Genomic DNA, 18,620 nt, shown 5'->3' with positions numbered 1-18,620 from the left:
ATAGGTATAATATTTTCATATTTCTAGGGTTGTAGAAATATGAACTATGAATACGAATTTCCAATCAAGCCATCCTTGCAAGCACGAGGAAAATTGAATTTCATAGAGACTCCTCGCATAATTTTTTTTGTCTCACTAATGTTTTCAATTTAATTATAATCAGTACTAGTGGTAGTGTGTACCATGCCCAACTAACTATATTTAGGTAAGGTGCATATGGGTTAACTTAAAAAAAAACACTTAAAAGAAGTAGTAGCATTTAATTCAACTTTAAGAATTTCAGCCAAAGAGATTATGTATCAATCACAATTGTGGAAAACTAACTGTTTCTCTTCCACAAATCCTCCCTTCTTATCACTTCCAAAACACGAGGCATGAAAAAAAGATATATATATATATAAAGCTTTAACTCAACTTATCATTTTTAAGTTTTCATATGCTAATCACATGTGCTTCCTGAAAAAGAAAATACCAGAAAACATATCATAATCATGTGCATACATACATGTGGTGGGAGGCAAAATAAAGAAAATGAAAAGCAATAATATCACCATTAGTTTTTTCTTTGTCTATCTTTTCCTTCTTCTTCACCATTGAACTATTCAAACTTTTTCTTATATATGCATAACATTTGGGACAAAGCATTTGAGGATTGTATTTCACACCTATTCTTTATCAAAATATAATAATCTCTATTTAAGAAAATATATAAACATAAAATTATTTTAATTTTTTTATCGCAGCAATTACTCACACAATTTTGAATTAAGATAATTTGAAAGTAAAGATTTCAAAATTTAAAATATAGACATTGTAACTAAAATTTATTTGAAATGGTAGTCCACCTATTTTAAAATTTGGGTTTAGATTGAAAACTAGACATTTTAAACGTAAAATAAGAAAGACTTGAAATGTGTGGGTGACCAACAGGACTAACAACAATTTCTAAGATGCAGTATACTTTAATGTTATGTTATCTTAGAATTTGATTATATTACTTTGATGCAGAGCACTTATACTATTGTCGTTTTTGTGATTTATTGAATGGCTCATTTACATTTCATCAATGTTTTTGTTTTTTTGTCATTTAATAGTGCCTTAATTTTTACTTTGATGGATAGTTAGTTAGTTAGTTCCGTGGATGAAGGGGACATACAATGTGGACGGCATCTACAAGCAGCCAATAACGAAAAGAAAGCTACAGATAACAGAAGACGCTGGCCTAAAAGGATAATTTTTTATTGAATGCATCCTCTCCAATAACATTGTCATTGAATTAGATCCTATATGTTTGATAAATTCTATCAATATAAAGTGAAAATTTTAAAAATTGAAGGTAAGATCTTAAAATTTAGGAACCTTTAAGTTTTTTGTTTTTGTTTTTTTTTTCTCACTCAAAGATCTCGTCGCTGTTAATTTCCTTATATCACTATTTTTTAAAAAAAAGCAAGATATTGTTAGAGCAAGTCATAAAATTAATTCTTGAGACTTAAAAATGGTTAAAGTGAGTTTTATTTCTTCTAATAAAGTATTTTTCATACATAAGGTCAGATAATCAAACATCCGTTAACATAGTTAAAAAACTCATCTATGAATAGTTGTTGTTGATCCTATATCACTCTTTTAACAACATTGTTCTAAGGCATTGGGTCCACGCGGATTTGAATGTACTGCAACTAAGCACTTGTCTATCTACATACACAAGTATATTTGGTGTCATCGGTCTGGCAGTGCATGATGAAGAGGGCATATAGGAAGTGGCAATGAACAAAGAAAAGAAAAACTAGCTATCTTTCAGACTTGAATTGGTGGAAGCTTTCAGACTTTGATGCCAAGGTTCTTAAACTAACATTACCCAAGCAAAATATTACATGCTTAACAGCCACAGACCAAGCACTCTGCATCATCTATTCATCTTTTCTCTTTATATATAACTTTTGACAGCCAATTTTTTTTCCTATTAAGTAACTCCACGTATATTTTTTTTTTATCGAAGATAATTTTATTTAAATCAGATAAAATTATATTTTAGTATTATAATGTTTAAGTGTTTAACGGCCACACCAGTGATCATGTGCAACACATATACATCCAATCAATTTTTTCCATCAGTAACTAGTAATGATACTACTGAGAAATTGGTCCACTCAGCATGTGTTTGTTATTACTAAAATTAAATCCTCTCTCTACTTACTTACCCTTGAGCACGTCCACCCAAGAAACCAGATTTCATTTCGTAATGCAACCATTACACATATATGGTTTAATTTCCAAAAAATATTATATTCAATCCCCTAATTTCTTAGGTCTACAAACTTCTGTTTCGAACCCACCAGATCATTCTTCCTTTCTATCTTCACCATGTCAATGAAATTGCTTTTGTAAATACTCAATGTCAACTGATAACGGTAACGCTTTTTTAAAAAAAACTATCTTAGTAAACTGTATGTTTAATAAAATTTTAAAAAAATAAAGTTGCAATTTATTAATGTATTTGAAAAAAAAACAGTAAGTAAACCACTGTCGTATAATTATATTAATCTATTTTAAAATTATCCATGTTAGTAAATCATATCATTTCTTTGGCATAATCTAAAAAAAAATCATTTCTATGGCATAAAATTTATAAATAAAAAAACACTCCATTTTATCAATCGTACGTTTTTTTTTTGTTCTAGAATTTCGTTGCAATCTGGAAAGTAATTTTAGTCGTACAGTTCACAAAAAAAAAATTGTCGTACAGAACTTTAATTAAGTAATGCGTTGTCAAAGACTCACCCAACCCCTGACAATTTCAGTTGACGTTCCTCGCTGGGCCCCCTTTGTGGTTATTCGAGGCTGCCCTCCACATTACAATACTCATACACAACAATTTAGACTTCAATAATTCAATGCAAAAGAAAATTAATTACATCAAATAAGTTTTAAGTTTCAAGCCATATTGTTTTAATCATTTATTATATTTCACATTTTGTAAAAATATTATACTTTTTTTTTAATTTTTATGAAAAAAAATGTAGAAGTGCTCTATTTTTTTCACTTTTATGATTTTTTTATTGGCCAAAATATTTTTTTCACTTTTGATTGGTTTGGTAAATTTAATTTACCGTCAGCAGAAAATTTCATATTCACAAACTCAATAATGTCATTTTATCAATAAAAACTCTTTATAATTTGTTTTTGAAATTTCAATTCTTTTTTCTGATATATTATTACGTAATTGAATCTTAGACTAAACTTTCCTTAATTACTAAGTTTTTTTCCCAATAATATGTAGTATATATTTTATAAGAGGCAATCTTCCATGTATTTTCTTACATGAAGTTTAAATCCAAAGAATCAGACAAATTCAATGAGAAGATTAATTTTTGTGAACTGTGTGAGTTGATTTCTAAGCCGGTTTAATGCAAAACGAAATAAAATTACATATATAGAGAAAGTGATCGATCAGAAACATTCATGCCGTGTTTCATGAAAATTTGTTCATATATATAATACGGATGCCGTGTTTCATCAAAATTTTAATATATGGTAAGGTCAGAGAAGGAAAAAAAGCTTTGATCTTTGGTTCTAGTAGGGCATAAAAGTAAAAATTTCACATTCTATAATTTCGGCGTCTAAAAAGCTAATTTTATGGAGGTGATCCATGATTGCCTCAACACAAATAAATAAACGAGAGGTACCCAATTAAAAAAAAATCAGCTGCAACGCCGCCCAAGAAATTTATTTAATCAATAAATAAACAAGAGGGTGAATAGTGAATAAGAGTACTACAATAATAAATAATTATTAATGGTAGCAATAAATAAACTAACCGCAAAAGGGAAGGAAGAATGAGAATGTGTCACACTGTCATGTCATGTGTGTAACTGTGCTTCTGAGCATCTATGTTATTTATATTTATATATAGTATAAATGTATAATGCAATGAACCCCTTCAATGGTCAATTGTTGTGGTCAATAGGCATGCTAAGGTATATATGTACTTGACCAAGTGCCACATTAGAAACCAAATTTCTCTCTCCATCACATGTAAAGAAAATATAAAATTCAGAATGAGTAATGGAATGAAAGAAAAAAAGGAAAAAAGTGAAAAAGGAAAAAAAATGGTAATAGCTCTGAATGAATGAAAATGTGCAAGTGGCACGGCAGCACCTTTGGCTTTAGTGGAGTCACATAGCTATCATGCGCACCAGCTCATTCATGACTATGCTATGCTTCCCTCAATTTCTCTATCATATATCCATGTTGGAATGGTTTGGGTACACTCTTGGCCAAGAAGATGCAGCAGAACACAAGCAAGTGGGGCCTACAGGAGCATCCTTATTATTTTTTGGTGTGAAGTGAAGAAACAAGAAACACAAACTCCTTCTCTCCTCTTTGTACTAGATTAGATTTTCAACCATCAAACGTGTACTATGAAACCCCGTGTTCCACCCACTGGGTCACCCTTTGTTTTGTTTTGGCTTGCTTTGGTGTAGTTGGTTTTCCTTCTCACTTTCTCTCTCTACAATGGTGTCAAATGCAAATACAGTTGCACCCTTTTCTTGTTGAAAGATTATAAAAACAGTGTTTTTGGAACCTAGTATTATTATCATTATTACTACTTGTGGTGGTTGTTGTGTTCTGATCTTCCTTTCCCATGTGCTGACTTGGTTTTCTTCGCCTTGCTTTGTTTTTTCTGTCCATTTGGCTCTCCTCTTTCTTTCCTTTGTTTTTTGGGGGTTGAAAAGCTCAAGTTTTGAGGATTGAAGGAGTGTTCAGCTACTGGGTTTGTGTTCATTTCATTGAGGTGTTCTTGGCCCTTCCCGGATCCAGCTTCATCTGGTAATTAATTTTATTATTATTATTATTATTATATTTTCTTCTTTTTGTTCGCCTTTATTGAATTTGTTTATTTGTTAGTGGAGAACTTTCCGGGCTTCTGTTTGCTTCTATTTGTTACTGGTGATTTTGTTTGTTATTATTTGCTTCTGTTTTTATGGATTTAGTTTCAGTTTATCTCTGTCAAGACATTATTTGACTTAGTTTTTTGGCAATTAAGGTTGTAAGATGAGGTAAGATTGAACCTTGCTCTTTTCTTCTTCTTTACTTATTTTGAAGGCTTTTTTTTTTTCTTTCTAATATTGAATACTATTAGATAATGCAAGTGTATTTGTTTTGCTATAACCGAGTGAATTTTGGTTAACTTAAATCATGGAATTGTTCGTTCTTTGAGTTTCATTATGCAATGAATTTACTGAAATAATTAATATGTAAGCATTTTGTTCTGCAAATTCTTATTCTGTCAATTGTCATGAACATATCCATATGTATATGGATTTCTGGTTTCTTCGCTTGCATATCTCGTTTTATGGATTTCTATGTTTAAAAGTTGTTTGTCATGATATATTGTATAGAACACTGACAATTTTTGGTTTTCATTGGGCTCACATAGGTTGACTCTATAAGGAAAGAGCTACTTTTAGCTTCAATATTTTTGCAAATAATTTTGCTTTTGGTAAGTTATCTTTTTTTGGTGTATTTTTCAGGTTATTGTTGGTATAATTCTTAGTTTTTAGTCTAAGGAAGATGTCTGAGAGAGAAGGGTCCAACAATTAATCCCGAATAGTAGAGGTAGAAGATGGAAAATACATGCCTATGGATTCAGAAAGAGGGTCGCAGAAGAAAAGATTCATTGCATGGCTTATTGAATGATAGGGAAATATCAGAGGAAGAATCTTCAAAATCACAGTTAAAGAAGTTGATTAAAAGATCAAACTCTCATCGGGCAATAGTTGTAAATGCTATCCAATCACAAATCAGCAAAGTTTTCTTCAAGGATTTGTTCTTTCGACGTGTCCATGGACTAGACAATCGGATTCCAAAACATGTGGTGAGTGTGGATGAGAAATACATCCGCCGCTGCCTGGAATTCATACATAACACTGCATTAAAAGCAGCTCAATTCAACATACCTGAGAGCTTAAGAGCCACAAACATGGAGACTTTATCAGAAAGCTTGAATACAGTGAAATTTTTTGGTGGAAATGCATGTGGTTTGGGACATTTTGTCTTTGAATGTCCTGTGGCCACTGAGAATGGGAGAGTAGTTATAAGTGCTAATGCTGGGGACCAGTGGACCTTAGGTTCAATAATGGGGAGCAAGAGCATGATAAATATATTGAATAGTACTCTTCTTCAGCAGTTTGGTGCTTCACATAGAACTGACAATTTGAACAGGATGAACTTTTCTGATCCTGAAGGATTGGTATGCTATGATTTTATGGACTCTCCTAGTGATTTATGTATCTCTTCGTCGCATAAACTTGGAAAGGAAAAACAGTTAGTGCGAAGTCATAAGTATGGCTCCATTTCTGTTCATAAAAGGCTTGTTTCCACTTCTAGCACCACCTCTACTTCTTCTGATTGGTTGTCTTCAACATCTTCCACTCTATCTCAGGGAATGATCCAGTGTTCTTGGAAGCAAGGGATTCCTCATTTTGTTTTTTCTGCAGATGATCAGAAGGAGGTCTATGTAGCAAAATTGAAGAAGGTAGACTCAACAGATAATAAGGCTTTGGACTATGTGTATGAGTTTCACTTGAACAAGGGTGGCCAAAAGGGTCGCGAGATTCCTGATGGTGATTTTCCATTTGTTGGGAAGATGCATGTATCAACGAGTTTCACCCTTTGCCCGAACAATTGTAGAATAAGGGAGACGGAGTTTACACTATTCCATAACATGGAAATTTCTGACAAAGAAATGTCCACATCAGAGCATTCTCACAGGAAGAGCAAGGGGCTGTCGAAGGTGTCGAAAGTTTTTAAAACTAGCCCATCATCAAAACGCAGAACACTCTCAAGGTTTGGTGGATCAAGTGCCATAAAGGAGAGTTGTCCGTGGGAGCCATATGCTCTTGGCGGGACCAATTTATTAGATACTGATGTTCCTCCAAATTTTGAAATGGCTACCATTGTTGTGAAAAACCATCTTCCTTGTAAAAAACCAGAGAAAGTAGGAGGGTGGGGTTTAAAATTTCTTAACAAATCTGGTGAAAATCAAATCACGTTGCCATCTGAAAGTAGTAATCAAAATAATGGCGACTGCTCAAGTAGCACGAGCATTCTAATTCCGGCAGGCTTTCATGGTGGGCCAAGAACCAGAAATGGTGGGCCATCCAGTCTGATAGATAGATGGAAATCTGGTGGCCACTGTGACTGTGGTGGTTGGGATGAGGGGTGCCCTCTGACTGTACTAGAGAGAAGATCTAACAAAGCTGAGGTTATGTCTAAAATAGATACAGGAGACGGGTGCAAGTCAGTTGATTTGGTTATTCAGGTCTGTTTTTATCCCATATTCTATTGTTCCTCTTTCTCTATTCTCTTTAAAGAATGTGTTTTTTTCCCTGTTCGTGTGTATTTCTCCACAAATTATAAAATTCTTTTCGTCTTTGATCATCTTCACATTTCATATCTCTTGCTATATTTTTGTTACAAATACAACCACAGACCACAGTCACCAAGCCTTATCTCACTAGGTAGGGTTGACTACATGATATTGTACACCGTTGGGCTTTATTAGAAACCAAATTGTCATTTGGGAAATGACTTTGTTCATTGCTAATTGCTATATTTGATGGCCACCTAGGCCTAAACACATAATTTCATGTTTTGTTTCACTATAAAATATATTCTACAGCTAAATTTCTCTCAAGTTTAAGCCAATTTTGTTGTTATATTTTAACATCCATGCATCTGTAATCTTGTATTTACTCTCTGTTCTTATTGAACTATTACAATTTATGCAATGAGATGATCATACCCCTCAAATTTCAGGGTTCAAGTGATTACGGCCCCACCTTGAGGATGGTAAATGTTCACGATGGTTTATATTATATTCATTTCCATCCACCTCTATCTGCACTACAGTCTTTCTCCATTGCTGTGGCAATAATTCATGCACAAAGTCCTACACTTCAGCCCAATGGTGCAAAGAAGCTGTCATAACTATAGTTGAATCTGAGGTTATTTAGCCGTCATAATTCTCTTACTGTATTATAAAAAGTGAAGAGAATCTAGGATTTTATACGTGAATTGGGTTTTCATTCTATGCTTAGGGTTGTAATTGTAATACAGTCAGAAATAGTTTTGTTTGTCCTTTCTAACAATTCATAGTTTGTAGCCATCTTTTTCTTTTTCTTCATTCTTTTTTGTTGAAGAGGATACATTGTAAAAGGGTTTGTGGAAGAAAATTTGGTAAATTGTAGCATTGAGATTGAGTTTGTTATAGTTAATTAGAAGGAAATGGGATTAGCACTCAATCTGAATAATAACTTTGAAAATTTCTGTTCAATAATGGATCATTACTCACGACAGTTTGGTCTGAAGATGAGTTTGTCTTGGCGAATGAGATATGATATTTAATTCCGACCTTTAATTCTGACCTTTATGATGGGAAACTCTGCCATGTTACTCATTTTGTTTTGAATGCTGCATTATCCCATTGCTACCCTATAACAACAGAAAAAAATGTTCCATGTGAATGTTTTGTATTTGCTTATCTATTATGTGTGAATACGAATGCGTGAGGAACACACAAATACGCCTGTATAGGCTCGTTCTCACACTGTTATACATTGTGTATTGGACTATGGGCCAAGCATGTTGTATATGGGCTAGTGTGTTGACTTTGTTATAAGTTGACTAAGTGGACCACAATTGACCCAATATATAAGTCAAGAACGATTTGTAAAATATTCTTAGTTGATGCTTAGATGAGATGATGATGTCTTTTATTACACTTTCAAGTGAGGTGTTTTATTGTTTGTTCGCTACGTGGTCATGTAATTTGAAAGAGATGTGTTGTTTATATAAGTTGGGTAATAATTTATACAATATATTTCTTCTTCTTCTTCTTAGTCTATTTTGATCATATTATTAATTTTTATATTTATATTTTTCTCTTTTTTTCTTTAATTGTAAATTTTAATGTACAATTTATTGTGCAAATGACATTTCTCAATTTAAAATAAAAGCCCTTGTGTGTGAGGAATGAAGCATGCATCTTTACCTTAGGTCCTTCCTTAATTTATTAATTACTCCCAATAATAATATTAATTACATTTCATAAGTTCTTCTTAAGGATTAATTTAAAAATATATTGGTGACAAAAATTTAATATATTGAAATGATTAATGGAAAATGCTAAAAACAATAATAGTACGAAAAGAATAAAAACTTTTGATTAGTTAATATTTTAAGTTTTACCATCCTTAATTTTATCATAAATAATTAATGAATTATTATTTATTTTTTAAAAAATGACATTTGTGATTTGTATTATTTGTGCAATTTTTTTTCATTGAAGTCAATATATGAATGAAATAGATTTTAGAAAAAATTCAAATGTTATCCCACAACAGCACACCCAACAAAGAAATGTAGTGTTGAATTCAAAATTAATAGCATCACAACAACTTTGTTGTAGGGCATAAGACTAAGTTTTTGAACAAATTTGGTACACTATAGTTTGACATTTCCACCAATGATGCTTCAATCACTTTCATCCAATTTCATAATTTTAACTTCTTTTTTCCTTCAATCAAGGCTCGGTATGTGTTACCGCTCTATCATAATTCATCCACTTATTTACCTTTTTTCATCTAAGTCAAGGAAGTTTGGTGTAGACATAGGGATGAATGCTTTTCTTTACATGTGTGTCGAAGTTATTTATCATTTCTATCTCGTGTTTGGTTTGATTGATTAAGGTTTCATTTGCTTGACTTAGTCCTAGAAAGAAAATTTAATTTTGAATGATAATTACATTGTTCTAATATGATAACCTAAGAATCCTTGGATTTTATTCATATTTAAAAAATTTAAACCATACTTTTATTGATTTAAGTATCTAGCATTTTTGAACCAAATTGATCCGTTATATCAATGACATAAAAAAATTACTATTAAGTTGTTTAAATTAAAATTTTATTTTAATTTATCTATAAATATAGGGTTAAAAGATGTTAGGTATATTATTGAAAAACAAATAGATTTTATTTTTAAAATATAACTTTATCATAAAATATTAATTTTACATTTTAAAAATTTAATTTTTATCTACTATAATTTGTGGAAAAAAAATAATTACCCTTCCACCTACATATTAAATTTTTTAACTATAATAATCAAATATAAATGATACTAAGGGGTATGAATTGGATCACCAAAGTAAAATAAAAGTTTATCTAAGTTTTTTATCCCTAATAAATATTTAATTTTTGTGTTTGTTTACTAATAAATTCAAAAAATTCGATGATTTATCAAAAACTAAAATAAAATATCAAGGACCAAAAAATAAAATTGATGTTTTATTAGGAACTAAACACAAATAAAAAAATTACCAGAGAACAAACACAAAAAATCATATATTTATTATGAGTCAAAAACATTTTAAGCCTAATATAAAAGTAATAAAAAAATTGGCTCATAAATTATTTTAAATATTGTTAACTAAGTTTAAAATGTTGGATGTTATATATTCCCTCTCAAGTTGAATGTTAAACTGCCTTCATGCATCAGGATTTTTCCCTCTCAAGTTGAATGAAGGAACAATGAATAATGAAGGTGAGTAGGGAAGGTAAAGAAAAAGTAAAGAAATAGAATATGATGCATAAAAGTGTGTGGGAACTTTAATCATGGAGCTTGGGGCGCGTCGTTGTTAAATTAGACTCACAGATTTGAATAACAAGTTAGCGGGGACTGCATGCTGTATCATGAGAAAATCATGTAGGAGAGCTCATGTGCATTGTGCAGATGGTTTTGTTGATTCTCATTATTTCCATGTTTTGTATCTCAGAGCATCCAATACAAACGTGAGTTGTTGAGACAATTATCACTAATGAAATTATATTTGCTTTTAAAATGTTGAGTTAAAAGTTTACAACAATAAGACTTGTGTTTGTGCAAATCATATAATTTGGGTCCTCTTTGACCCGATTCCCATATATTTAATATAAATTAAATAAACAAACTTAGAAGAGCTGAATTCGTTAAGATTCAAACAAATAAAGCCACGTGTTAGAGGAGAATGCAAGCATATTATTTTTGTCATCGTATATGCAAGTTGGTGGCTTTCAGAGGCGTCTTATGGGCATACCTCCCCTCGTAATAGATGTTTCTCTTTAAACAAAGGCGCTCATGAAGGTTTGGATCAACTATGCACCCGCAGTCCCCAAATTCATTTGACCTACTCTCAGTTTAAGTGAATTATCTCACACCTTCAGAAAAAGTATATGAAATAGTATAAGTGACAGAACTGTCTTATTGTGTATTGAAACAAAACAATTACCGCAAGAGTGTGTAGCTCACTAATTTTATTTGTCTTTTTTCTAACATGACTTTATCATGCTAATCACTATCATGAAAAGTATCCTTACAGGTTTTTTTTTAAATACCAATATTAATTATTAGATTTTGTTAATGAGAATATTTGAACCCACAACTTCTTCCATCTTTCCTTCTCTACCAAGTCAATCTTATAAACCCAAACCCAAGTATCCTCTCAAGTCTCAAGTTAATAACTAGTTTGACAATATTATGTGAGAAACAAAATAAACAATCCAAATCCTTTGCACAGAAGCATCGCATTAGCTTGGTACTTACTTTATGATTGAAAGAGAGAGAACTCTATCACTAGTGGAATAGTTTTCCGAAGTTTATTCCTACTCAGAAGGCAATGTCAGTGTCTTCTAGTTTGCTGTAGTAAACCCAATTTAATAAAACACACAATCAATAAGAATTTATCACGAGACCTTGTGCCAAATGTCAAGCTAAATCAATAATAGAGTTGTTGGCTGCAAATAGGATTGAAAGCATGGGAGATGAACACTAGGAGTAGGACTTGCGTTTTCTACAAAAGCTTTATGTTGACAAACTGTAGCATGAAGCTTATAGAAATAAATTTAAAAAATATATATATACAAAGGTATAAGCTACTTTTACAAGTTTAATCAAACATTTAGGGAACGCAGGGAGGCAATTAGAATTAGATATGATAAATTAAACCCAAATAAACTCTATAGAAGCCCTTCTACACACTTACGTAGTAGACCCTTATCGAGGTGTAGAAAGAACTATCCACTTCATTAGGTCTCAGCTGTTAACAACCTAAACTGATGAGAGCAGTATCCATTTACACAGTAAGACAATTTGCATGTGATGTATATTTAATTAGCCAAGATTCACCAACTTATTGTATTCGCCAATTGGATACAATAATTTGAAAAGTCAAATCCATCAAATTTAATTAGAATACACTCTAGATGAATACACAGAAGGAATACAAGTGATATTTTTTTTGCCTAAACCATATTAAAGTTTTCCATTTTAAATATATTCGACTTCCAAAAACTACTCTATGGATAGATATGTATTTTCTATACAAATAAACTGAAGGGGGGGGGGGGGGGGGGGGGGGGGTCCTATTGATTCTGGCCCTAAAAATAAAATACTTAATGGAGGTTAAGTTACTTCACCATTTTCATGTCCCACCATCCTCCATAAACCTTCCAAATTCCACAGGCTTGCAAAAGCAAAAATGAGGCAGGAAAAGAAAGAATCATATAGATCTCAAGTCAGTGAACACAAAATGAACCAGCGCCTAGTGGAATAACCCCATTTCCATTTCCATAGAATTTGTCGTAATAATTCTTAAATTCCATAGTCAAAATGATGGAACAAAGCATTGAACCACAATGTATACACTCACACACACATTTGACTAAATAAAATTCAACTCAACTGCTACGAGGAGTGACTCTGAGAAGAGAGTTTGAGGCATTCACTCTGGCACCTCCTGAGGCAAATGTCGTTCCAGTTAGGCACTTGATGTTGGTTGACACAGACAGTGCGGGCACATGCATCAGCACAGGCATCAAGATCGGAGGCGCCACAAACGGTGACGCAGGTATCAGGAATGGGGTCTTTGGAGAAGGAACCAACCTTCTTGAGCATCCTCTTTGAAGTGCAAACCCTCTCACACACGAAGATTTCATCGGAACTCCTTTCCCTCCCGCGAGCACTCTGCAGTCTCTGCTCCTCTGCACGCCGCTTCTTCACGCGAAACGCTTGCCCTGCCACCACCACGGGGATCGCCGCCCCCAAAAGGGACCACCAGATTTCACCCATTTCGAACACACTCACAACAAATTAACAAATTCGCCTCCTCTTCTTCTAATTCACATGCTGCACACTCCCAACGATACATTACAGAATTGAAATTGTTAATTGTTAAGGAAACCCTAGACGCACACGCACGCGGAGCGGAACACAGAGAATATGGTAATGTAATGAAAAGCAAGCGGAGAAGAATGAAAATGGAATTTATGTGCAACCAATTGAATTAAAAGAAAGAAAGAACAAAAAAAGAGCATGCGAAATCGAAGGTGCGTCTCTTAGTTTTGTAAGGAAATGAAAGAGTGGAGAAAGAATTGCATTTACCGGCGGCGGAGAAGAGTGGGAGAGACAGCGTCGCGGTGCTTCTTTGGCGTAAAACCCTCACTCCATCATAATTCACAGCAATGACTCGGGTATTTAACTTTCGGGTTTTATTTTTCGGAAAAAAAAATAGAAGGGGAATATTCGATTGTTTTCCCTTTCTAAGAAACAAATAATAGTATTTTTTTACCGCAACAAATAATAATATTAGATAATAGATTAAAATACGTTTTTCATAATATGATTTATTTGTTCGGAGTGAGCCTTGGTTTTAACTGAATTTATGTAGTATTTTTTAATTTAAGATTTGAAATACAAGTGGAAGTTAAAAAAATCATAAAAAAATTACATAAGAAAACATCAAAACATAGTTACTGACAATTTAAAACTTCCAGAAATTATAATAAAATAAAAAAATATTAAATGGAACTTATCTTTTTAAATCTAGAAACAAACAAACTAGCACAACGAAGAAATACAAGAAGAAACATATTAGCGCAACAATGAAATCTACAATAAAATCATTGAAGATAACAAACACCAATATTAAAAGCAAGGTCAAAGTAGCCTAGATGCGGGGATGATGTCGTCAAATCTAGACGATGGTGGTGGTGGCGTGAAGGCATCATTGTGTTTGGATTTCAGACTTGATCATTTTATTGTCCATTTATTATTTTTTGGTGTGAGTTAGGTTAGGTTTCATATGAGGGTTTGAATTAGGTTGGGATTAGGGTGAGCAAGGGGGATAGGATTCATTTGGGTTTGTCTTGGAAGGGAAGGAAGTTGGCCCAGGCACTGGGAAGGAGGTTGGGCTAAGCATTGTTGCCGAGGGTGAGAACGGGGAGTTCAGATTTGGATGATGGTGGTGGTGTCAAAGGTGAGTGATGAACTTGAGGGAGGAGCGGACGGGGAGAGGATGAGTTGACAACATGGTGGGAATTGGCAAAGAGGGTAGTTTGGAAGGGAAGAGAGAAGTGACTTGATATGTGTTGCACAATCCACTCCATGTTGGACAGGTTAAAATTAAGACTTACTTTACAGTAAAAAAATTTACACATTTTAAAACTAGGTCTCATTTTGATATTAAAAACAAAAAATATACTGAAAATTTTGTAGAGGATGAAAAATATATTTTTAGCCTAAATAATATTGATGTCAGGTACTTAGAAGTTAAAACTAATACATATTTTAATAAATTCTGCTTAACTATCCTTAAAAAACTATTTTCCTAATTAATTTTCATTCATTTCTCTCTAAAAAATTATTTTCATTTGTTTAAAAATAAGAAAAAAATAATGTAATAGTTTTATACACTCATAACTACAAACAGGTTAATAAATTTATTAATTTTTATAATAATTATCTTAAAAATTATATAATTATTTGTAATTAGCATAATAATTATACTCTTTAAAAGTTGTACCAATTTATTGGATTTTTAATAAGTTTTTGAATTTAGGTTTAATGTACTATCAATGTGAAAATATTTATATTATCAATCGATCAAAAATCACTTTAAATATAAGTTTTAAAATACTTAATGAAAAAATCAATAATTTTATTTATTAGATTTTTAATAAGTTTTTGAATTTAGGTTTAATATACTATCAATGTGGAAAAATTTATAATAGTTATATTATCAGTCGATCAAAAATCACTTTAAATATAAGTTTTAAAATACTTAATTTTAAAATGCTTAATGAAAAAATCAATAATTTTACTGTACTTGACAATTCATGATCGAATAGTATATACATTGTAATTAAATTCTAAGTTTTTCGTATATTGTATTAGTATTTAATATATAATAAAATAAAATTCAAATATTTAAACAAATAAAAATAATGTATATAATTAATTCAGGTAAATACATAAAAATTATAATTATGAAACCGATTATATTCAATAAATTTAAAATAAATTGAGTTAAAAAAAAGTTTATTTAGCAAGAACCTTGTAGGAACCAGAGTAACTTCTTTCCACACGTGAGGAAAGGATTACATCTCGAGAACAACATATGCTAGAGACAGTAAACTCTTTATTATGCTGATCAATCCCAGACCACGAGTTCCTAATAAGTTTATTTTTTTACTATTTTTTCACATTACACCACTAACATGTCTAACAGAAACGACACATCACACGTAACTATGCACACTGCATAATCCAATTTCAACTCATCTTGGCATCACTAGTAGTATGCATTTTAGCACAGTATTCAAATAAGCTCCCATCAAAGCATCTTCTAACAGCTTCTTTAGACAGGAAACCTTCCTCATCCCTTGCCAGAATGTACAGAACCCCCCATTCAAATTTTGCTGCAAGCCTGCAAAGCAAACACACATTCCATGTATATATATATATATATATATATATATATATATATATATATATATATATATATATATATATATATATATGTAACATTTCAGTTGGAACAATTATTATTATTATATTATACAATTAAAGTAAGTTGAGATGTCAGAAAATTCACCAGCCAAATATGTCAAAAGCATTTCGGTTTCCCTCTGTCAAGTCCCAGAGCTCCCCAAGTGTGAGCTTGTCAGGTACTGTACGAGCATACTTACTGAATATGTTCTCAATATTTGCTGGCACATAACTGTGGTTTCATTTCATTAAAGGACAAATCATAGTCAATAGTAACATGATACATTTTTTTTAATGCATGATCATTAATTCATTAATTTGCATCGCTTACCGTCCTTCTGTGTCATAAACTCCAGAGTCACTCCCATGCTTTGCTTTGTGTATGTTGTGTATGTAGATAGGAAAAAGGAGAGAAGGGAACCAATTCTGTATAATTACAATTCAAAGGTAAGCGTAAGCCTAAACATTTCACGTGGCTTTTTATTTTCTGACACAAAATTGAGTTTCTCATTAATTGGATTACACTATCTTTGAATATATTATGAGTTTGTATTATATGTAATTTTTTATTATGTACTTTTAACAGACTATAGTGTAAAATATGCTTAAGATCGGAGCTGAATCCCATAAGTATATTACAACATTCAGTATATATAATTGTCCCTTTTATGTCCCTTTTGGTTCTAACTATTAAAGGAAAAAAGGAAAAATCAAGAATGACTTACAGGTAGAGTGGGGTAACTCAATCCAACATTGATAACAATAGCCATAATAACAGATGCAACAACATTAAATCCAATAGAACGCAGCCCTGAAAATTCTCAAGGTCATCAGGGGTCATAACTTTGGAAACTTTGAAAGATAAAGAACTTTAGATAAGATAATAAAGAATGAGGAACCTTGGAAATCAAAACTCTTACGTACCCATGTAAGTTTCCCAAGGGTAAATGATTCCATTGTCATCTTGATCAAAAAAAGCACAATGCTGCTGAAGAACAGATAAGTTGTGGTGCCTGTGGCCTGCTGTTCCATTTGGGTGACCCGTATCAGGAGCTTTCAATGCTCTTGGCAAGTCTGAGAATGCGTCACATGAAATAAATATAGTTGTTACTCATATCAGAAGAAATTTAAATCCAAATTTTTTAAACAACCCATTTAGTGAAAAGTACTGTCTATGCTTTGTATGTTTTATTTCATTCAAAATGACTGTCTCCTTAAATTATCTGATTTAACAGGACTGTCAAGAGCATGGAAGAGATTTACTTGTAAGTTAAAACTTAAAACAAAACAATACTTATACAAATCGATGAGGAACTTTTGCAACATAAAGGGAGAGAACTCATGAACAGAATATTAGACAAAAACATATATATACTGATAATCAAATAATATGAACTAAAGATTGACAAAAAGTACTCATGGCCTGATCATTTTGATCTAGGAAAATAAATAAATACAGAAAACAAATGACAGAAAGTATTTATTAGAATCTGCACAAAATTAGTATAATCCTATAGCATTTTCTGTTTTCATTCCTCTCATTCGTGGTTAAGCTTAAATTTTTTTACCTAATTTTGAGATAATGGACTCCAAGAAGTTTTTTAAAACGATGAAGACTTACATGGTTTTGGTAGAGAATTTTCTAAGTCATTTCTGACCCTTCTCTGTGCAGTAACTGGTGCATTAGGAGCTTCAGTTATCAATGACTCCCTCTCCATCTCTGCAGCCATTTTGATATATATGCTTCTTCTCTTTCTCGATTACTCACTCTCTCGTATATATGTATATATCTTCTCAGCTTTTCTTTTCCCTTTTCACCTCCTCCTTTTGTAGAGGAGCTGCATTAACAAAAAAACAATATTATAACTTTGGTGGACACAGTAGAAAGAGCCAGCAAATTCCACCAAGTTACGTGGCAAACATGCACAATATTGCAGTGCATATTGTGCCAACTGCTGAATTAGGAGATGTGATGCATGTAATTGTTTTGTCGGTTCTTTGTCGTCTCTGAATATCTTTCTCGATCATTGTCTAACATACCGTTCCTAGTATTCAGTTCAGTAGAGGTCTATATTCGCTTTGTTTAATGTCATATATGTTTCGATAAGACATTTTTAAATGCCAAGGAATTTTCGGGTCGGATTGGATTTGATTTTATAAAATAAAAAAAATGGATAAAGTAATACTTTTTTAGACACTATAATTATATGTTATAATATGTTAGGCCATTGTTAATTAAGTATATTATTGTATAAATGCTTAATTAAATGATATGAGATCATAGGTGGAGTGATACTGAAGTTAAATATTTTAAGTAAGATTTTGAGTCGAAATTTTATAAAAAAAATGTATTGCTAAAAAAGGATATCTTACTAAAAAATAGTTAAATAGATTTTTTTCGAGATTAAGGTTTATAATCATTAATAAAATTTGTGATGCTTAATTAAGGCTATGATGGGTGAAAGTGATGTTATGGTATTATTAATTATTTGGGATTGGGTTCAAGTTGGAATTTTATGGATAAAAAAAATAATTAAGAAGAAAATTTTCATTAAAGATGATTTGTTAACATCTTCAACAAAAATTAATCATGCTAATATAATATGTATCGATGCCATGATGAACAAAAATATATTTAAATTATTTATTTTTAAATTATTTTTATGATATTTTGACCCACTTATTATTTTTTTATTTTGTTCTCAAATAAATGAATTTAAAATTTTAGAGTGTAAGATTATGTATTTTTATTTTCT

General features: G+C 31.7%; 3 protein-coding genes across 3 annotated transcripts; 1 reads left to right on the top strand and 2 right to left on the bottom strand.

The window, feature by feature from the left end:
* Positions 1 to 4,157: 4,157 nt before the first annotated feature.
* LOC114370981 lies at positions 4,158 to 8,366 on the top strand. The gene is made up of 3 exons (XM_028328382.1): positions 4,158 to 4,827; positions 5,532 to 7,321; positions 7,819 to 8,366. Exons 2-3 carry the CDS (start codon positions 5,624 to 5,626, stop codon positions 7,987 to 7,989), a joined length of 1,869 nt encoding a protein of 622 aa, XP_028184183.1. The 5' UTR covers positions 4,158 to 4,827; positions 5,532 to 5,623; the 3' UTR covers positions 7,990 to 8,366.
* Positions 8,367 to 12,578: 4,212 nt separating this feature from the next.
* LOC114369616 (uncharacterized protein At5g64816-like) lies at positions 12,579 to 13,631 on the bottom strand. The gene is made up of 2 exons (XM_028326844.1): positions 13,480 to 13,631; positions 12,579 to 13,224 (listed from the first exon to the last, which is right to left on the bottom strand). The coding sequence occupies exon 2, from the start codon at positions 13,165 to 13,167 to the stop codon at positions 12,784 to 12,786; it is 384 nt and encodes a 127-aa protein (XP_028182645.1). The 5' UTR covers positions 13,168 to 13,224; positions 13,480 to 13,631; the 3' UTR covers positions 12,579 to 12,783.
* A 1,863-nt stretch (positions 13,632 to 15,494) lies between these two features.
* Positions 15,495 to 17,689, bottom strand: LOC114372285 (peroxygenase-like). The gene is made up of 6 exons (XM_028329772.1): positions 17,486 to 17,689; positions 16,789 to 16,938; positions 16,590 to 16,675; positions 16,196 to 16,290; positions 15,971 to 16,096; positions 15,495 to 15,802 (listed from the first exon to the last, which is right to left on the bottom strand). Exons 1-6 carry the CDS (start codon positions 17,592 to 17,594, stop codon positions 15,649 to 15,651), a joined length of 720 nt encoding a protein of 239 aa, XP_028185573.1. The 5' UTR covers positions 17,595 to 17,689; the 3' UTR covers positions 15,495 to 15,648.
* Between the last annotated feature and the right edge of the window lie 931 nt (positions 17,690 to 18,620).

This window comes from Glycine soja, chromosome 10 (genome assembly GCF_004193775.1).
Source record: "Glycine soja cultivar W05 chromosome 10, ASM419377v2, whole genome shotgun sequence".
In the NCBI taxonomy this organism is placed as follows: Eukaryota; Viridiplantae; Streptophyta; class Magnoliopsida; order Fabales; family Fabaceae; genus Glycine; species Glycine soja.
The sequence above is the reverse complement of the archived record's forward strand: the minus strand, read 5'-3'. Positions and strand labels throughout refer to the sequence as shown.